At 45.5% G+C, this 19,625-nt stretch overlaps 1 protein-coding gene across 3 annotated transcripts in view; it reads right to left on the reverse strand.

The window, feature by feature from the left end:
• LOC113035772 (fibroblast growth factor 12) overlaps positions 1 to 19,625 on the reverse strand; it is a 47,004-nt gene that overhangs the window by 7,969 nt on the left and 19,410 nt on the right. For 2 of the 3 annotated variants that reach the window (XM_026191469.1, XM_026191468.1), the window contains exon 2: positions 15 to 125. In XM_026191469.1, the coding sequence (XP_026047254.1) occupies positions 15 to 125 (111 nt within the window). Of the gene's footprint in view, positions 1 to 14; positions 126 to 4,370; positions 5,669 to 19,625 lie in introns of those variants that run through there. The other variant, XM_026191467.1, reaches the window with a different exon arrangement.

The raw sequence follows: 19,625 nt of genomic DNA on the forward strand, positions 1-19,625 counted from the left end.
AATGTGGGACTCACTGTAGTCGCTGTTCTCGTCCTTGGTGCCGCTGATGGCTCCTTCGGGCTGCATCTGCAGGAAGAAGCCCTGCTCGCTGAAGAGGCGCGTCACGATGCCCTTCAGCTGCGGCTCTGAAACACAAAGACCGATGTGAGGTTCAGCACACACACACACGCACACTGTACCTGACAGCAGGTTGTCAGGTAGCATTGCTGAGTTTATCTCACTCATGTAAGCGTTTCTTCTTCTTCTCTACTTTCACATTTGAGAAGAAGAAGAAGAAGAAGAAACAAGCGTACATCCCAACATTTCCCGTCCAGCGTTCCTCACACAGACTCGACCGCAGAGAACTGTCACACCTGTGCAGTCAGCTTGCAAATCACGCTAGCTAGCATTAGCTGATAAATCCGCAGTTCACCCTTTGCTTGCATAAGACATATAACACTAACAGTGTGTCAGCCACTAGTTTAAGAACATGTTTAAACATGACCATCGGAAACCCTCCAATCTGTGTGGAGAGAGTCAGGAAGTTCCTGAAGCCCCAAATCAGTGACCTTTGCCCTCAGAGTTAGCAGATGGCTGCTGATGGGTTTCCAGCCTGGGCCACGTGAAGCTTAAGGGCACACAAACACACATGGTTCAAACCCCAGGGTGTCACATGTGCCCCAGAGACAAACCCTGAGGCCACGGCTCAGCACGCGAGTCCCTCCTGCTTGACTTTAACACCGAGCTGAAGGTCTGAGGACGTAAACACGGTAGAAGCTGAGCAGACGAAGTGATGCTCCAGATGACAATGTGGGCCAGAAGGACTCATCTCTGGCAGAAATAGACCAAAAAGACAGCGAGGCTAATGTGGAGCAGGCCGCTGTGCTACTTAACATCTGAAAGGACCGAAGACACACATACGTGTCCGGAAACGACAACAAGGTAAATCTTCACCTTTTAACAGAGCAGACGTGAGTGTGAGTGTGGAGGAGCTGACACACAGCAGGACCAACCGGCCCTGCAAAACACAACGACCTAAACAAAGACCTTTATTGGCTGCTGCTCATTAAAGTCGTTTGGTTTTACTCTGATTACCCGTCAAACAGCTCACATGTATAAATCTACACTTCCTACATTTCATGCAGTCACAGTATTACAGGCCTTGTTTCACAGAGAGGAAGTGGATGCAAACAGCTTCCTGCTTTAAACGGATCATTTTCACATTGTTTGACGACAGCATCACTGACCCACTGCGTTGTGTGTCCTTATTATCCAATTCATCCTCACTCCCAGCCGGTCGCAGCTGATGGCCCCGCTCCTCCTTGAGCCTGGCTCTGCTGGAGGTTTCTTCCTGTTAAAAGTGGGTTTTTCTTTCCCACTATCGCCTTGCTCAAGTGCTCGCTCACAGGTTTATTTTCTGGTAAAAGCAATCTTTGTTATGAATTCAGAGAATAATAATAGCCTCCAACATGATCACTTTAAAGGATTTAAGGTGTCAAACAGAAATTAATATTAACTAAATACCAATAAGGACCTAAAGTTTATATTCAAGGAGCTAACTTATTTATTTCTGGTCATTTTTACGTTCATAAATACATTCAATTGTTTTCCCACATATTTATGTCATCAGTGCATTTTAAAGGAAGGCCATAGAAGTCAGCTGGTTTACTTTAGAGGGCAGTGGCGTACCTCACGCTGTGTTTTGATGTTCAGAATCCAAAGTCAGCGTGCTGACGATTCAAACACCGACAGTCACGAAACATCTGCAAGGTGTAATCTCTAATTATAAGCACGGATCCAGGAGCTATATCTGTGAGTGTGTGTCACGCTGTGTGAAGACAAGCTGTGAGTTTTAACATCTGTGAGGCCGCGGGCGACAAAACACCTCGTCACACGCTGCTCCCCGAGCTCAGGCGTGATCAGACTGACAGCGCCTTTAAAACCCAACCTCGTCTTCCCGAGTCGCAGCGAAACGATAAACGCTGAACTAAGAACGCCGTCTGCTGCTGTGGGAGCTTTCTACACGAAGGAACCGTGACATCGATGAAAGAAAACCACCTGCTCATCTCTTACATATATTTATCGATGACCCGAGATGGTACGAAAGCCAACGTTTTCTAAATGTGCATTCCTTTTAAAGGCCACCAGGGGGCGACACCTGAAAGAAAAGACGAGGAAATAGCTCATGGACCTCATTACTGGTTTCCACACACCAACACAGTGATGGTGTAAATCAGGAGTGTCAAACATGAGGCTCGTGGGCCAGAATCTGCCCGACGATGACTCCAATCCGGCCCACTTTAAGTTTTGCAGTTTTCTCTCCACGCCACACCAAACTACAGGATATGCTCTGTGAATTAATGAAAACTTTACATTGTAAATGCATAATTACAGGACAGTCTGAGCGATGAGCTACCAGAACCTTCTCTGCAACTTTCCTACCTGTTTCAAGCCCACTACACATCACAGTTTTCCTTTTAGGACATTGCAGACTGAGAGGGCGAGCGGCTTGATTCTGGCCCTCAGGCCGCACTTTGCCCCTGTGTGTGGTCGATTCTGCACAAAAAGGTGGCGAAAAAGCCGAAGGAAAACCTGGAAGTGCTGCTGAAGGATACTGGAGGCACGCGGTCGTGTTTTGATTTGAACTTGAGCAAAGTTGGGGGTGAAATCTTTAGGGCTTCAAAAAGGCTTCATGCAGTAACAGATCTCATTAGCAGAGGACTCACTGAGGGCGAAACATCAAAGCGGGGCAAAGTGCTGACGTTGAGCTGAACGCCGACTTCACCAGCTGCAGAACAACTCATGAATAACTCGGCCTCTTCCTACCAGCTCCTTACTGGAGAACTTGAAGTCTGCAGACTCTGAAGGAGCTGATCAAGCACAAGTGCTGCGTAATAGTTTTAAGCTTTAAGAAGCTGTTTGTTGTATTGCCAAGAAAACAGGAGGCGGAGGCGACGGCGGGGAGTCGGCTAATGAGAGATGAGAGCTGCAGCTAGCTCATAAATGTGTAAACGCAGACATCTGTCCAGTTCTCCGACGCTCTGCTGCTGCTCTCCGAGAAGCTTTCTCTGGAGGGAACGCCGCTCGAGTTCAGGTCGACTTTTATCTCGTTATTCTGCAGGAGGACTAAAAAACATAAAGGTTTGCAGTTACTTCAAGAAACGAAAAATGCCGTCTGGAATCACACCGTGGGGATCTGATGATGCAACGCTCATTACAAATGAAACAGAGAACATGGAAGAACCCACAGCAAACAGGGAAGTGAGTTTTCTTTATGCAATCCAGTATCATGATGAACCCACAGAACATACAACACCATGGAAACCTCAAATTAAAGCTGAGCTTCAACTTTCTGAGCTTTAAAAGGCTGAAACCGTCCTCGTCAAGGCAACCAATGAACTTCTTCAGTGTTGACGGACCCTCAACAGACACAGGTAAGGAAAGCCCTGAATCTGAATTTATCAAAGTGAACATAAGGATAAGCTTTATTTGTCAGTTGCAGTTACTTGCAGCTGAAATGACAGACCTACAGACAATATACAAACTTACACTGGGGAGACAGGTCAGGCTAGAAAAAGGGATAGACAGTGAAATATGTAACATATGGGGGCAAAGTCAGGAGAAAAAAAAGGGTTTCTGCCCATGATGACTTCCAACAAGTGAGTCATCATAAGGAGAAAGCACAGAAAACTCCATAGCACACAAAGAAGCACAGATATCATCACACTCTACGCCATGAAACACAGACAAGCAGCATACGGGCGGGGGTACGCCGATGTACACAGTGGTCGCGGACGCTGCAATTCCTCGCGCCTCCAGCTGAGCCACTGTCTCCATCGGGGGAGGGGGGGTAAGCACGGTTACCTGATCAGAACTGATTGATGTTCTGATCAGGTAACTGTGCAGCAACCAAGGTGTCTGTTTAGTGGTCGAGTGGGAGGAGCCAGACGTCTGAAAGCGACGTTAATAACTAGGGGGGAGGGGCTTCAAAATAACTGCCCGGATTTGTTCAAGTTGCCAAGTTGGGAGGTTTCCTTCCTCAAAGATTCCTGCGTCATTGACAGGAAATGTTCTTATATGGCGATCTCAGGTGCACAGAAGGCCTGCTCACCTGCTGTTAAAACCAGCCAGTCAGAGGAAAGCTGAGTTAAAGCTGCAGGTTGTTCACATTAAATTGGACCTGTGTTATTTCCTGTCATATATCTGCTACTTTACGAGCGACAGCCAATCAGAAAGACAAAGGATGCCCTGTGTAAGATAAAGAAGGATTATTTTGAATGGTGACTCGTGCTAAGCTCCTCTGATCAGCGTGGTCATGAACCTGTGTGAGAGCAGTGTTCCCGTCCCGCCGTAACACGGCAAACCTTTGCTCTCCGAATCGTTCCACCCACCTGGTTTCCGGCGTACTGGTCTTTTCTTTCCGCTGCAGAAGCGAACTTTGCTAAAGACGCTGAAGATGTGTCGCTCACACAGAGACCTCGGGTCTTTACTGGGACTTGAGCGTCGCTTGTTAGTGGCGACTTTGTCGCTGTTGGACTCGCGGGCCTGGCGCTTCTGTCTGATCAGGGAGCTGGCGATAGCCGCCGCCATATCTCTGAGAGGAGGACGAAGCCACAGAGGAACAAAATATCTGCTCCTGCTGTCCGAGTCTGAGGCTGACGACCCTTCAGTCCGAAACAGGTGACATGTCGCCTGACGGGCCTCGGAGGGACCGAGCCAAGATGAAAAATCTTCTCCCTTATGGCAGATCGTTGATTAAGAACCAAAACGTTAGAGATCCACTGTGTGGAACAGCTGATGCACAACGGTCACACGTACAGGCTTCAAAAGAAAAACACCAGAAGGATCCTGAAAATCCACAAAAGTGAAGAACCCGGAAGTCGTTTCACGTTCGTGCGATTCACCGCACAAAACCTGTGTGCACTCCGATGTTAGGAAACAGATATTCCTCTTAAACAGTTTAAATAGTTGATTTATGAGTATATGTTTACATGTTGAGGCTTCCTTTCTGACGACTAATCCAAAGAACGGTGATGAAGTCCCCGCACTCTTCAGCTGAGGGTTTGGAAATAGATCACAAATCCTGATGGAGCTCTGAAAGACGGAAACTTTAAATATCCAGAGAAGAAGAGAATACCTGTTCCCTAAATAACCCTACAGGTTCCCACACAAGTTAAGACGCAGCACTGGCCTGGAGACAATTATTAAAGGAATAAAGAAAAACTCTGAATGAACATTTGATGAGTGATTACGCCTCGATCGAGGAGCTCATCGTGTCTGCTGGGTAATTTATCACTTTAGGTCGCCTCCATCTTTCAGATGCTCCGATGGAAGCGCACATGGCAGCAGGGATTTTCTCGATTTACGCGCCACAAACAGAAGAATCAAAGAGCTTCACCGTGACGTTTCTTCACATCTCTGTGGAGCGAGAGGAAAGCATCTTCATCCACCCGCCTACATCAGCTCGTCAACAACTTCCCGACATGCAGAAAAAGAGGAACAAACCCGAGAAGTTCAGAATTATCCCAGAGAAGAGCCGATAAAGCCGCCGATTCCACGCGCATGCACTCCGCTCTGCTCTATTTTACTCTACTCTGTTCTCCTGCCTCATCCTCTCCTCCTCCTCCTCCTCTTCCTCGCAGGCTGAGAGCTGCTGAATGTGAAGAGAGAGGAGCGAGGAGAAAAGAGAGCAGCCGTCAGCGAGAGATCGAGGAGAGAGAGAGAGATGGAGAGAGGAGAGGTGGAGGTGTGGAAGAAGCTCCTAAAAATATTCCGCCTGATGTTTCATGTTGCTCCCACATCAGACCACTCCATCTTCACTGCAGCATCCCAACGCACACGAGCGCGTTACACGCCGCAGGACGACTGGTTACTACAGAACAACATCAGCATCGAGGCGCCCCGCTGTCGGAGTCGTGCATGTTAGAGAAAAAAATCCTTTCGTTTCACTTTAATCTTCAAACCAGATCATCACAAATTACAGCCAACCGCTGGCTTCTGCACTGTGCGCAAACATTTTGTTTGTTTGGACCCAAAAGTGACCAGATCTGGACACGTGCGTGGTTAGAAGACCTCATTTAGGCTCTGATCAATTTTAAAATGAGGATTTTCTGCTTTTGTTTTGAAAATATATCTACAGGAAAGGCAAAAGCAGCTGGCGATAAAAAACCTCGGAATCCTGCAAACAACACGGCGCTGTCTGATACCACAATCTTTTGCAGCACAATCCGCGCACAAACATGTTCTGGAGAGCATCAGCATGAAAACAACTTCAAAAGCTACATTTTCACTGACCTAATTGAAAAATAAAACAACTGAATTTTAGGATTTTGGGGTTGTTTTTGTAGCAGGACACAGTTTGAGAAAATTCAAAAACTATAATTATTACAGAATTATTAGCAACAAGCACACTTCTCTAGAAAATTGCCACATAGTCCTCATCATTTTGAACATTAATAAAAAATTCCTCTCTGCATGTGACCCATTCACTCAGCAAAGCAGTGGGCAGCCACCAATCTAGCGCCCAGGGAGCAGTGTGTGGGGACAATACCTCGCTCAGGGGTACCTCAGGGTAGCCGTTCAATGGATTCGAACCCCCGACCTTCCGATCATATCCGACCAATCTACCTACTGAGCTATCCCTGCCCCTACGAAGCAGCTTAGTGTCACTTTGAGAAGGAAAGTCTGTTGCAAGAGGCGGCTCTCCCACAGGGCTGCTCCATTATGGCAAAAATCCACACTTAAGGAAACTGAGGCATACTGAGTGTCTTGATGCTCAATCATCCAGGTAAGGAGATCCCAAAAGGTTGAGTCTGTTCATCTGGAGGTTTCAGTGGCGTTTCATCATCATCAGGTGACGTCTGCAGTCTCAGCGGACTGCAGGTTTCAACCTTATAAACAGGACATTTGGACAATGACTGAAACCAGCCAATGGGCTGGGAGGTCACTTTCTTTATCATTAATATGCAAATTGACATCAATGGTCATGAGTCCCATTCACAGAGAGTTGGGGAATGGCTGCAATCACAGCATGTAAGATGGGGACAGATGGACCCTTAGGCCCCTCCTCGATTCAGAGATGGTCTTTCCCTTTTCACGTAAATGGCCTCCTTGACTCCGCCCTCAAACCAGCGTTCCTCCCTGTCCAGGATGTTACATCCTCATCATTGAAAGAGTGTCCACTGGCCTGTAGGTGTAAATAGACTGCAGAGTAGCTCTTCTGTGTTGGTCCACCCACATTGAGTTTGTTTGGTTGTGTATCGAGGAGGTTGGGGTGGATGGATGGGTGCAGGAAACAGAAATGTTCAGACAAATCCTGATCTTTTCCTCATCTGATCATATTCCTGATGAAACCAGATATTTACATTTATATTACTACATAGCAGACGGCTTATTTAACAGTGATTTGTGGCCCATCTCTTGCTGCTGTGGGTTTTATTGTGGAGCAGAAGCCCTGAGGAGATTCTGATTTATTCACGGAGGGAGCAGATAAACGCGGTGCAGTAAGAGTCTTCACTTTTTCCATGAAGCATGTAGTTTAAAACAACGGAAACAAGGTGCATGTTAAATTGTCGAGCTCTGCAACCTCTCAGTTTCTGCTCTGAAGCGTCTCTGCTGTGCCGCGCTCACACTTCCTGTCAGAGGCTGTGAAGTCAACTGCAGGGTTACATAAAGGCATCTTTATTCCCGCTGCATCTCTACAGCGGCAGCACACACGGCTCACGAACACGTCGCCGGGGCTGAATAACCGTGAGATCTGCTCCAAGTCAGGAAACGCTCTCTGAGCCCGCAGGCAACGACGTGATCTGACACTCAGCCCACCGTCCTGTCGTTCTGCGCTCAGAGCAGAAATGATTCACTCATCGCTTCACATCTGATCACGCTGTGAATGCTGGAAAGCTGCAGCCTCAGGTGGGGAGACAAACCCAGAGAAAACTGATCCCAGCTCTGTGCACACGGCTGAGTCTGAGCTTCATTATGAAAGAGATAAATCTACAACAAGTATTTCAAATATGGATTAAAATACAGCTTTTTTCTAGATTCGTTAAATGATTCTTTGGCATAAGATTTCCACTGAAGCCTCTTTATTTCAGACCTCTTACTACTAATGCTTCTACAACTGTTTGTTAATACAATTAACCTCTCAGCAGTCGTGCTATTGGTCAGATAATGTCATTAAAACGGCTCCAACAGCACAAACACAGTCCAGAGGTGCAGTTCAGGTGCTAGCAGACCGCTAGCAGCTACAGCCGCCTGTGTCACCAATGGATCTATTAATGCAAACTTTAAACCTTAATACAATTTAAACAGGTGAGTTATTAATAAATTGTCCTACGAAGGAAGAAATGATTTATAGAGACCAAAATAGTTTTTCTGTCAGGCTGTAAACGCGCTTATTTCTGCTGTTGGACATTTCATCGTGGGAGTCTTTTTGGACTGACTCTGGAGCCCCCTGTGGACATTAGAGGGACTGCACCTGTGTGTTGGCTTCATTTGCTGTCATATTTCTGGCATCCAGTAGCTGTTAATAGCTGCATGTTTGTGTTTTAATTACCGTGTTTATATTCTTTCCTTGTTGTTTCTGCATTGATGTGTAAATGGAAAATAATACAGATCCATATTTTTATTCTGGTACTCCAAGGCATAGCTTTACATTACATTACAGTTTCTTTAAGCCCTCCCGATAAGTGAGCTTTCATCTGATTGACCAGCTCTGTAAGCCTACCGAGGGGCATGTATAGGCCCAGTGTTACCAGTAATCAGTCCAAACCGAGAACTCAGAGCATCTGTGGTGACCACAAGATCTTATTATTATGGGGGTGGGCACTTATGCTAAAACACTGGTAACCTTTGCTTCCTTTGTGACTGACCTAATATTACGGCGTACTGAGCTGCTGCAGCTATTCTCCTGTTAAATCTGCTGATTAAAGCAAATTTTGGGGGTTTTAGGATCTGGTTCTGATCCAGATCATCTCATTTTTCTTTCTGAAGAGTGAAATCCTGCAGAGAAGTGTGAAACACTTTCAGCAAACAGGTCATTTCAGCGCCGTTAAAGACGAAGGCTCCACCTCTCTTTGGTTTGTCTCTGGGCCTGAGGCTGAGGCGTCCAGCAGGATCCATGGCTCACGCACCGAAGTGAAACTGAATGGGATTAACTTCGTCACTAACCGGGTGCGCACGTGTCAGTGAACGCACCATCATGCTGAATGTAGGCCTACACTCTCGCAGAAAAAAAAAACAGGTCAGCGTCTTTAATTACTGTCGTGTATTTGCGTCCTCATACCTGCTCAGTGGGACTGAGGGAGGAGAAACGTCTCCGTCGCTCACTCTGATTATCAGATCCTGACGCTGCCAGTTATCCTGCCCAGATCAGGTCAACAATGTCTGACTCACTCGACGTTAAAAGAATCGTGTAGTTATTAACTTACTGCTTTCCGATACTTGTAGAAACAAATGAAAATGCTTATTTGAGAGGAGATGTGCAAGACTCATGTCTACCTCTAAATCTCTTAACCCAGTTCTCTGACACTGAAGCTTGAGGTCTGTGGGCTAAATCCAGCTCTTCACAAGTTTTAGTCTAGCACATCGCACATCTCCTTGTAGCTCCTCCATTCCTTAAAAGCCCACGTTCTATTGATTGGTGAACACGTGGAAGCCTGCCAAGAGTACGGAAAAATCATAGTAAAGAAAACGCTGGAGGCCAACTCCAAGGCAACCACGCAAGCGTGGAAGATAAAGACCTGAAGCTCATCGTCAAAAGCAGAGACGCACATAGATTCAGGAGTGGAGTGACCGTCAGTCACATCCTGTACGTGGACGACTTCTGTACGCCACGATAGAGCGAGGCATCGACTCAGCGATCCACATAATCAGGATCTGCTGTGAGGACATCAGGATGTCATTCGGACTGTAAGAGCGACACGTGCTGAGAAGCTGAACGGCAGGAATAAGATCCAAGCCATCAATATGTACGTCCCCCAGACACCCAGCTGGGATAAGAAGGTGGTCACAGGAGGAAGTTACCGATTTCTATGTATGTGGCCATTGGAGGAACTGCAGCTTTAAGCTTAACCGAACCCCTTTCTTCTTCTTTTTATACACTTTTAGTACTTTGTGTCATTTCTATAATTGATGTCAGGAGAGATGAGTTTAATTCGGGTTTTGTTTGGTCTACATCGACTCTGCAGCCTGCATCAGGGACTTAACAAGACGACTGTCAAACTATTAGCTTGCTAATGTTGATATTTATCCTCCACCTCCAACTGTTCACTGTAGACAAACACCTGTACGACATCACTGACCTGTCCTGATGGTCGCAGGTTCGATATCTGCTGAATAATGTAAGTGTGATAGGTTCATACCTGGGAGAGTCCAGGACCGAAGGACAGGAAATCCACTGTGGCAGCACCACAATCGATCCCACGGCTCATTAACACCCAGCAGGTGTGTGTGTGTGTGTGTGTGTGTGTGTGTGTGTGTGTGTGTGTATACAGTTCAGGTATGTTTCCTGATCAATAGACAGACTGCCTCATCAGAGGGCAGGAGAATGTCAGCAGGGCAACAACAGCAACACCATTAAACTGCCAGAGAACACAGTACACACAGTACACACACAGTACACACAGTACACACAGTACACACACAGTACACACAGTACACACAGTACACACACAGTACTTGCAGTACACACTACAAACTCAGTACACAGGTTGCTCATGATATGAAAGAACCTCTCAGACTGAATATATGTATTTAATACTGCATTTGTCTTCTGCCCAACACAGTGTGTTAACCACAGAGTCTGGCTGAGCGGTGACTCACAGCAAAAGCTGGTTTAAACCCACTGAGCTGCAAAGCTCTGCTCTCACTGTTATCCTGTAATAAAGAGGTTAGACTGACCGAACATAAATAACTGAAATAGGGACCAATAATGATTAAACACTGTGGTATGAATGTGTTGTTCTAAACAGAAAGGTGAGAATGTGGAACAGGTAAACTCGATAAGGACACAGCAGGAAAAGAAGGAGGAGAGAGATAGTGTGAGGCACAGGTGAACTTAATCAAGGATCGACCCTGTAAACTGAGGAAGTAAGACATGAGATAAATTATTAGGCTCTAAAAGAAACAAAAGGTGAGGGAAAGTAAGGCACAGGTGAACTTAATCAAAACAATAAGCACTGTGAGAAAAGGAGGGAAAGCAGGAAAAAAATCAGAGAGTGAACACAGGAAACACGAGAAACCAGGAACAAGGAAGATGTGCAAAGCGAGATCAAAAGACCGCGACGATGAACCAGGACAGCTCTGGGATTTACTTGCAGGAAGACAGTAAGTATGAGACGGGAGGTGTTTTCAAAAATAACCTGGAAAAAATCTATTCCAGGTCCATCACAGACACATTCAGCCCAAAACTGAGGAAAGACTCCAACAAACAGCGGCGTGGGCGGCACAGAGGACGGCCGCTGGATGTTCAAAATGTTAACAGCAGCACGTATTGTTCCTCCGTCTATTGTTTCACGCCGAGCGTGCACACAGCGATATATTTTTAAAAATCTGCCGTTTCTCCTGCCGATGACTCACCGCTCATAACAAACACAAGCTCAGAAAGCCGGCCCGCCATCACAGAGATGATCCAAGAAGCGGGATTCAGACGACTTTATAGGACGGCGTGAATGACACGTGCAGAACAGTGCGAGCAGCTCAGAGGTGCAGTCAGACTGGACTCTGCATCTACAACAACATGAATCTGATTGATTAAAAACAGCAGCACTTCATATGTGATGTGCTTTACATAACAGTGAGGGCATCAGGTGGAGAGCTTTTATGTAACACGTGTAATTTATTGATTTCGACTTGATTTAAATGGATAATAGAAATGATGTGTGAAGAGCTGCAAAAGTGTTTACTTGGTCATTCCACGGGAACGCAGAAAGAAAGGAATTTTTCCCTCTGTGAAAAGCAGGAAAAGGGTTGTTTTTTTTATATGGACACTGATTCGTTTTAGGTGTTATGTAATATAAATTTGATAATGTTTGAATATTTCTGTCTCAGTAAACGGGCTCTGTTCACTGGACAGATGCTGCCATCTGCTGGAGGTCAGGTCAACTGCAGGTTTGAGTCTGTGGGGAGGAATCAGTTTCATAAAGTTTTTTGAATCTGTTTTCTTCTTGTTTTGGATTTTAATGTTTGGATATAAAGTTGATGTTTGTATTTTTCCACTTTTACCTTAAACCTACAAAGAAACATTAAAGTAACTTTTTCCTGATCTGGAAAAGGCCGTAAACACTTGGATTGTGTAAGAGATTATGCTTTTTACATATACATATATAAATATAAAATATTTTAATGAGGTGGAGTTAGTGTGACGCCGTATCGAGGCTTGAATGATCACATGCATGGCTAAATGCCCGGTGGGCCGATGGTGATTTTTTGTTTTTATGGGCCGATGATACATATTGGCCAGATGCTGGTCGATGTGTAAAAATAACTCAGTTTGGTGGTGGCTGTGGCGGAGCTTCCACTGAGGCCAGCAGGGGGATGAGGGAAGGGGAGGTAGGAGGAGGAGAGACCCGAGGCGGCCGCCGGTCCGAGTGTCAGGTGAACTGAACTTCGGGTAAGAAGTTATGACCTGCAGTCTATCTGGGTCAGATATAAACCAAGTTTAGGTGGAGTTTATTTTTGTTACCATCAGTTACAATAACTCGTACTGCGTACTAGCTAGCATGACGGAGTTTCTATACAGCTGGGTGGTGCTATGATGTTACTGATAGTGAACTTTATTTAATTCATAAGGTCAGTTAGTAGAGTTGCCAATCGTCCCGTAAAAAGACGGAATCGTCTCGTATTCAGAGAAAATATTACGTGTTTCATGTTGAGCTGAGAAGAGATGCAGTTTGTCCTGAACTTCAGCTACAATGGAACAAAGACAGAGCTGAAGTTATTCTGTCCTTACGCTGCACAGCTGCCTCTTCTTCTCTCATTCTCCCCCCTCCCTCTCCTGTTGCTACTTCAATCATGAAACTGATCAATGATCAGCTGATCGGCTTTTCTCTCTTGTTTGTTTATCGCTCACTTTGCGCCAGAAAGAGGAAACCAGCAGATGTCGCGCTAAACAACAGCAGCATGTTTAAGCTTGATCAGCTGTTGTTAGAATTTATTTCATATTAATTTCTAGTATCAGCTGATGTTTGCTGGAGCCACAGCTGTAAAGCTGCTGGTCAGGATGGTTTGGATATGTGGTGAGAGGGAAACATGAAGATGAAACCAGGAGATGTCCTTACTGAACCATCATCAGAGCTGAACAGGTGATGGAGAAACAGGTTTACCTTTTAGGTGACATGAATGAGTTGAAGGGAAGTTATGAACTGTTTCTGAGAGACAAATAACATCCCGCGGCCTGGTGGATCTGAAGAGGTTCACATCCACCCGTGACTTTACTCCTGAATAAACACCACAGAAGAAGAACTGAACAGCCAAAGCTCAAGCTGACACGGCTGCTTCTTATTCGCTGTCAGCGAGGTGTCGTCACAAACTGAATTCTGGACGTGTTGCTTGCAGCCAACGTTATGATTTAACTTTTGAAGCACTGGCCAATCAAACCACATTATGTAAATACTGCGAGAGAGCACGGTGGCTGTACAGGTGGGAAAGATTCAGCCTGTTATACATCAACAGTACCTGTAGTTCCAGCTAGCTTGTCTGATGCTAACTGCTGACTCATCTAGCTGACTAGTCATCTAATTGTTGCTATGACAGCCATACTTGTAATATATAGATAGATACCCACCTAAAAGGAGCGCCCGCTATCAAGCTCCAGTGATCCTTCCTGCCTGAAACTTTAAAGGTAAAAAAACTAGAAACGGGTTTTATATTCCAATCGTCTCAAAGTGCAGCTTTGCTGCTGCTAGCCACATGCTAAATACACAAGTTTAACTGAAATCAGGATTAAACCTTTTTTCTGACCTGGAACATAAACTTTTACCACCACGTCTGCTGAATCATCCGGACGGTTCAGTTCACGAGTCTCTGCAGACGCCCACCTCCACCTGAGCTCCTTTCTCAGACCTCTGCTGGTCACATCTCACCTCATTTCTGTGGTTCATATCCACAGTTATTTTCATAGTGACAAATGTAGTTTGTGGCTGTCCTCTGTATTTGTTGCTGTGCGTTTTCTCTCAGTCTCTTGGAGGAGGAGGAGATGCCCACTGTGCCCAGCAGAGGGAGACAGAGACCCTTCTACAGCTCCTGTTCTGTCTGTTTTCAGACGATGTTTTGGTCGTTGTGAATCATTCATGTCATCCTGTCAGCCACTTTGAAGGATTAAAAAGAGAAGCTGAAAACACTCCATGTTCTCGTTTTAAACCACACTTTCAGGCACAGCAGCAGCTCGAGGTCAGCTTTCTCTTCCTCCATCAGCTAAAAAGTCATTTTCAGTAACACGTCCAACGTCAGTCGAGTAATTTAGTTATAGAGATGTTAGCACTACACAAACACACACACACACACACGTTTGTTTGGTATCAGCACCGAGAGTCTGCACAATTAAAAATCATCTGAACTGAATTTCTAACCTGTTTTTATTTGGTTTCAGATGTTAGAGGTTATGATGCAGGACACCTGCTGAAGTTTAACCTGCAGGCGTTCTGTGACTGTCACACTGATGGTTTCTATAACTGTGAATCTTGGACTTGTGTTTGACGAGCCTTAAGCCAATCAGCATGCAGAGGACGACTCAAACAATGGCGTGACAGATTTACGGAAACAGATTCAACTTTTTATTCAGCGTGACTGAAAGTGGATTGATAGGTTTGTAGCATAAACCTATTCGCTGGAACGTTAAGGACAATCTGCTACGCAGCAAAAAGCAAGACACAAGGCACCAAAGTTCTCTGGTTTACTCATGCATGAGGGAGACCTGGCTGGGGCCAAGTGTCGTTCCACCACTTGACCACCGTCAGACTCTCAGCCAGGTTCCCCATAGCACTCCTTTTATTGTGGTTACATGAATATGCATAGGGTCATTAACATATAGCATCTCACATAGGTATACATGTGAACAAAGAATACTGTGTGTGTGTGTGTGTGTGTGTGTGTGTGTGTGTGTGTGTGTGTGTGTGTGTGTGAGGTCAAGGTGTGACCCTGTGAAGACTCCCCAAAGTTGGTGCCAGGAGTCTAGCGGTCCATCTGAACAAAGGGCTCTTATACTTAAACAGATATACGTGTGTTTGCTATACCATATATCAGCAAGAGAAGATACGACCTCTCCTAGGAGGTGTGATCTACGCCAGAACACTCTGTAGAGGGAGTGAACGCACTCCCCCTTCATGCTACACAGAGCTGTTACAGACCTCCTAGGATGAGACATTCTTTCAATCTACAAATGATTATACACTTCTAAGCATATATGAGTAAATGTTTCTAAATACAAATGACAATAACAAAATCTAAACCCATCATGGATGAGTCCACAAAAAGTGTTCAAGTTAGAAAAGCTGCTTTCCCGCCGACCGCAACCACAGCTATCACCACCTGGTGGCCTCACGATAGAATGCAGGTTTATGGCACTGATGGAGGATTCTAGCTGCTCAGCAGTCCTGGCTCTGCTTTGTCCTGAAACGTTATTATTCACTGCAGATGATCAGATATCCAAAGTCCTACGACGCGTTTCTGCCATCAAATTCAAAATGAGCTCACAGTGTTTCCTCTACTGTGAGTAAAATGTGGGTTTATGAGATTAAACTACAACTGTAAAAACTGTAAAACAATAAAAACGGAGCTGAAAAAAAGAAACCAACTCTGGAAGCTATCAGAAACCAAACTGAATTAGAAACAGGAAGTCAACATGAAAGATAAATCTGTGACGAGCTGCCGACCAAGCAGTGACGTGTTCCCTCCACATGATGCTGAAGGTGCTTAGATTTGTGATGAAGGAGCCTTTCTGCTTCTTCAGTTTGACCCACGTGGTCCAGTATGAAAAACTAAAGATCTACAGCAGACCTGGAAGACCTGACACAGGAGCTGAGAGATGGTGATCGACTGTTTCACTGAAGCTTCATCAGAGATGCTCTCAGTGGAAGGACGGCTGTCAGGAAGTCGCTTCACTGAGCAGAGAAACAGGTCTGATGGAGAGATGGACGCACATCAAGGTCAAGAGGAGGTCAGGAGGAGGTCCATCAAAGAGGTTACAGACATCAGAGAAACACGGTGGAGACTGACGGTTCTGCTGCGTGTCAGTCAGCGGTGTTGGACGAACTGATGAATTATGAGGTCAGAGTTTGAGCCATCATGCAGTAACATCTGGAAACATCTGAGTGGCAGCAGCTTCATTTTTCAGCATCACAATGACCCCAATCACACTGTTAATGCAGTGAAAGCACACCTGGATAGAAACGCACACGTCGGTCATGGGTCCGCCTCCCAGAGCCCGGACCTCACATCACTGAAGCAGTGTGAGATCATCCTGACAGAGAACAGAGCAAAGGACAGAAACATCCAAGAAGCCTGGAGAACTGTTCCTGAGACGGCTTAACGGGACAACAGAGAGCTGAAGAATAAAGGTGCTCACACTGAATATTGTGCGTCTGCATTTATTTTAATAGCTGACATTTTCCTAAGAAGTGTGTGTGCGCTATTTCTACTCGAGTCCGTCCAGAGTCACTTGATATGGACGGGTCTCCGGGTCGGAGCAGCAGAAATGCAAAGTGCTGACTGAGCCGAGCAGACTAACAGCTGCTCAGACAGAAATACACGAAGCTGTAAATATAACGGAGACAACACACACGCACACACACGCGCGCACACAGTGTGTGGGCTAATTTTAGTTAGCATGTTCTGTTTCTGTCACAGGCCTTTAAATGTTGCTCTCGCTGCTTTTTGTTTGACACAGAAACTCAAAACTAAAACGAGAAACTCCAAGAAAATTGACCCAGAATCTCCCCCCGCACTGCCAGTTTATTAGGCACACTTATCCAAAGTAATTCAGCAGTTTTTCAGTTTAGAGATGAGCTTTATCGTCACTGTGGATGCTCCGTGAATCATCATGCCTTCAGCTCTGGGCTGTTGGAATAAACTCTGTGTTTTATCAGCCTGTCGCTTCAGCTCGACTCCCAGCTGTCAGAGGATGAGCTTGGAAAACTTTCAAATAAAGTCACAGAAGCTTCTGCAAACTGCTGGAAACCTCGAGTCACACAGGCCACGCCCCTAAAAATGGTAATTATAAACAGGCAAAGATCTCTAGAGACGAAACCAGTTTGTTTTATCGGGTTGTAAACATGTTTAGTTCTGGGGGGACTGACACCCCCAGTGGACGTTAGAGGAACTGCAGCTTATTCCTGGGAACCAAAAACATCAGGACTGGTTATTGGAGGGGGGGGGGGACACCTGGAGTCCAGATGTGACGTTTAACTGAGACTTCCTGCTGTCTCTAAACGAAGGACGACAGGTTTCTGTCCTGCTGCCGAGCAGCTGATGGGTTTGTGTGTTTATATATAAGCAGATATTTTGGTGATGTGAGAATCTGTCAGTCATCAGCTGATGAAGGTGTGAGACACCGAGACCTTGACGCTGATATTTATAATCGTCTGCGAACACGGGACATGTAAGGACGCGGCCAGGACGCGGCCAGGACGCGGCCAGGACGCACAGTAACATTTGCAGAAGCTGGTTTTTGATACTTCACAGGCGCTCCTCTACACGCTAAACGCCATTATAAAAACACACCTGCTCATGAAGCGCGTCATGAGAAAAATTGTTTTCTGTGAGCTTTCTGTCATTTATACGAGTCGCAGGTTTCACTGCAGCAGGTGTTTTACTGAAGTGTGTGTGTGTGCACAGGTTGTGTCCCTGCAGTCACACACTCAGGTGTTTGCATGTCATTTGGCTTTCTTTTGCAGCACAGAGACCTCGACCTGCAACAACTCCAACACAACATGGGATCCAAGCAAGCGCAAAAACACAACAACACACCAATCAGACACACAATAAATCCATGCAGCAGGTGTGCCGTGTTATTCACGTGTAGTCTTCACCTACAGATCAGCTGATGACGTGTTGACGTATTCGACATGTATCGATTTTCTGTTTTCACAGCTTTTGTTTCACTTTGACCAAACTTAAGATTAAATATTTAGAGCCTCACACTTTCACATTAACCCCCCCGTCACACAATCTTATCCTGACTTATCGTCTTCTTGGTTTGCAACAAATCAGCCGTCTCTGCTTCGCTGTCCTCTTTTCTACGGTTTATAGTCAGACTGCAGGCTGTTACCACGTTGCAGTCTTTGCTGACCTGTCATGATACATGTGGGATTGGTGCTGTGTGCTGGTGGCTCTTTCGCTCTGCAGACAGGGACCGTGGGAATTCAACCAAAGCGATGACTACAGAGATGCACGTCAGCGCAGTCCTCCAACGAGGCAACATCGTCCAAAACTCACAAGCTCCGAGAAGTGATCCCTCTCTGTGAGAGGATCGCTGCTAGCTGAGCGAGTGTGGTTTTTTACAGAAGCTGCTGTTTGATTGTTATTTATCCTTCCTTTGGTTTTTTATTACTGTATTCTTATTTTTCACCGATTTTGTTTCAGCCTGTGGATTTTGATAAATACGTTGCAAAATGACAACAAACCTTCTTGAATCTTGAAGTATTTACATAAATGCAAAATACAAAAAGTGAGAAGAAACAGAATATTGCAGAAGGTTTTAGAAACAACAATGATGCAGGACAAGAAGCAGGCAGGAAGTAAGACACAGGTGAAGATAATGGCTGTATCCCAATTCAGGGTCTGCAGCCTCAACGATCCTCAAGGGCCGCGTACTTAAAGACCGCTAAGGCCGGAAGTGCGAGGCTTGTGAAATGGGACGGTCTAGCCTCCGTCGCTCTGCCCAGGTTGCCTAGCAACCATGATACTAACAGCTGGAAACGTGTCATACAGCTTTGTTTGACAGAAATGAAGGAGAAAATCTTTTGTTCATTTGTTTGTTTGTTTCTACATGAGCTTTGATCATTCTCTGATTAAGCTCAGCTGTTGAACGCCGTATATTTTAAAGTAAAGGCTTTAAAACCAAGTTAGTACAAACGTCACTGATGTCACATGACTTTGCCGACATGTGGCCAACAGTAATGTTTTAATGTTCTTCATTATTAAACATTTGCACATAAATAAGTGACATAATATTCAGTACTTACTTAAAGTTCACTCTTCGGGCGCCCCTCATCCGCCGTTTTCTTTCGGCAAAATTATCAGAACCCACCGCCACGCTATGCATTCTGGGATATGTTGGGCCACGAAGTCTACACCGCCGCGTCCTTAAAATTCAGTGAAATGAAGGACGCATTTGAGGGCCGCATTTCGAGCAGCCTTTGAATTGGGACAGCCTTCGTCGCGTCGCTGTGACGTAATCGGCCTTAAAATGCGGCCTTTAAGGCTGCAGAGCCTGAATTGGGACACAGCCTAAGTGACAGACAGGAAGTAAAAACTGAAATATGACGAAAAAACCAACAGATAATTACCAAAAGACAAACACTTAACAGGAAGACGCGCACAGAGGGAGGAGCCAAGTGCAATATAACAAATGGACACGCCCACTGCGACGCTACATGGTTAGCAAAGTTGTGCTATGACACCTCAAGCACAGCATTTTCCCCATGATGGTG

The sequence above is a fragment of the Astatotilapia calliptera genome, chromosome 14 (assembly GCF_900246225.1).
Source record: "Astatotilapia calliptera chromosome 14, fAstCal1.2, whole genome shotgun sequence".
Taxonomy (NCBI): domain Eukaryota; kingdom Metazoa; phylum Chordata; class Actinopteri; order Cichliformes; family Cichlidae; genus Astatotilapia; species Astatotilapia calliptera.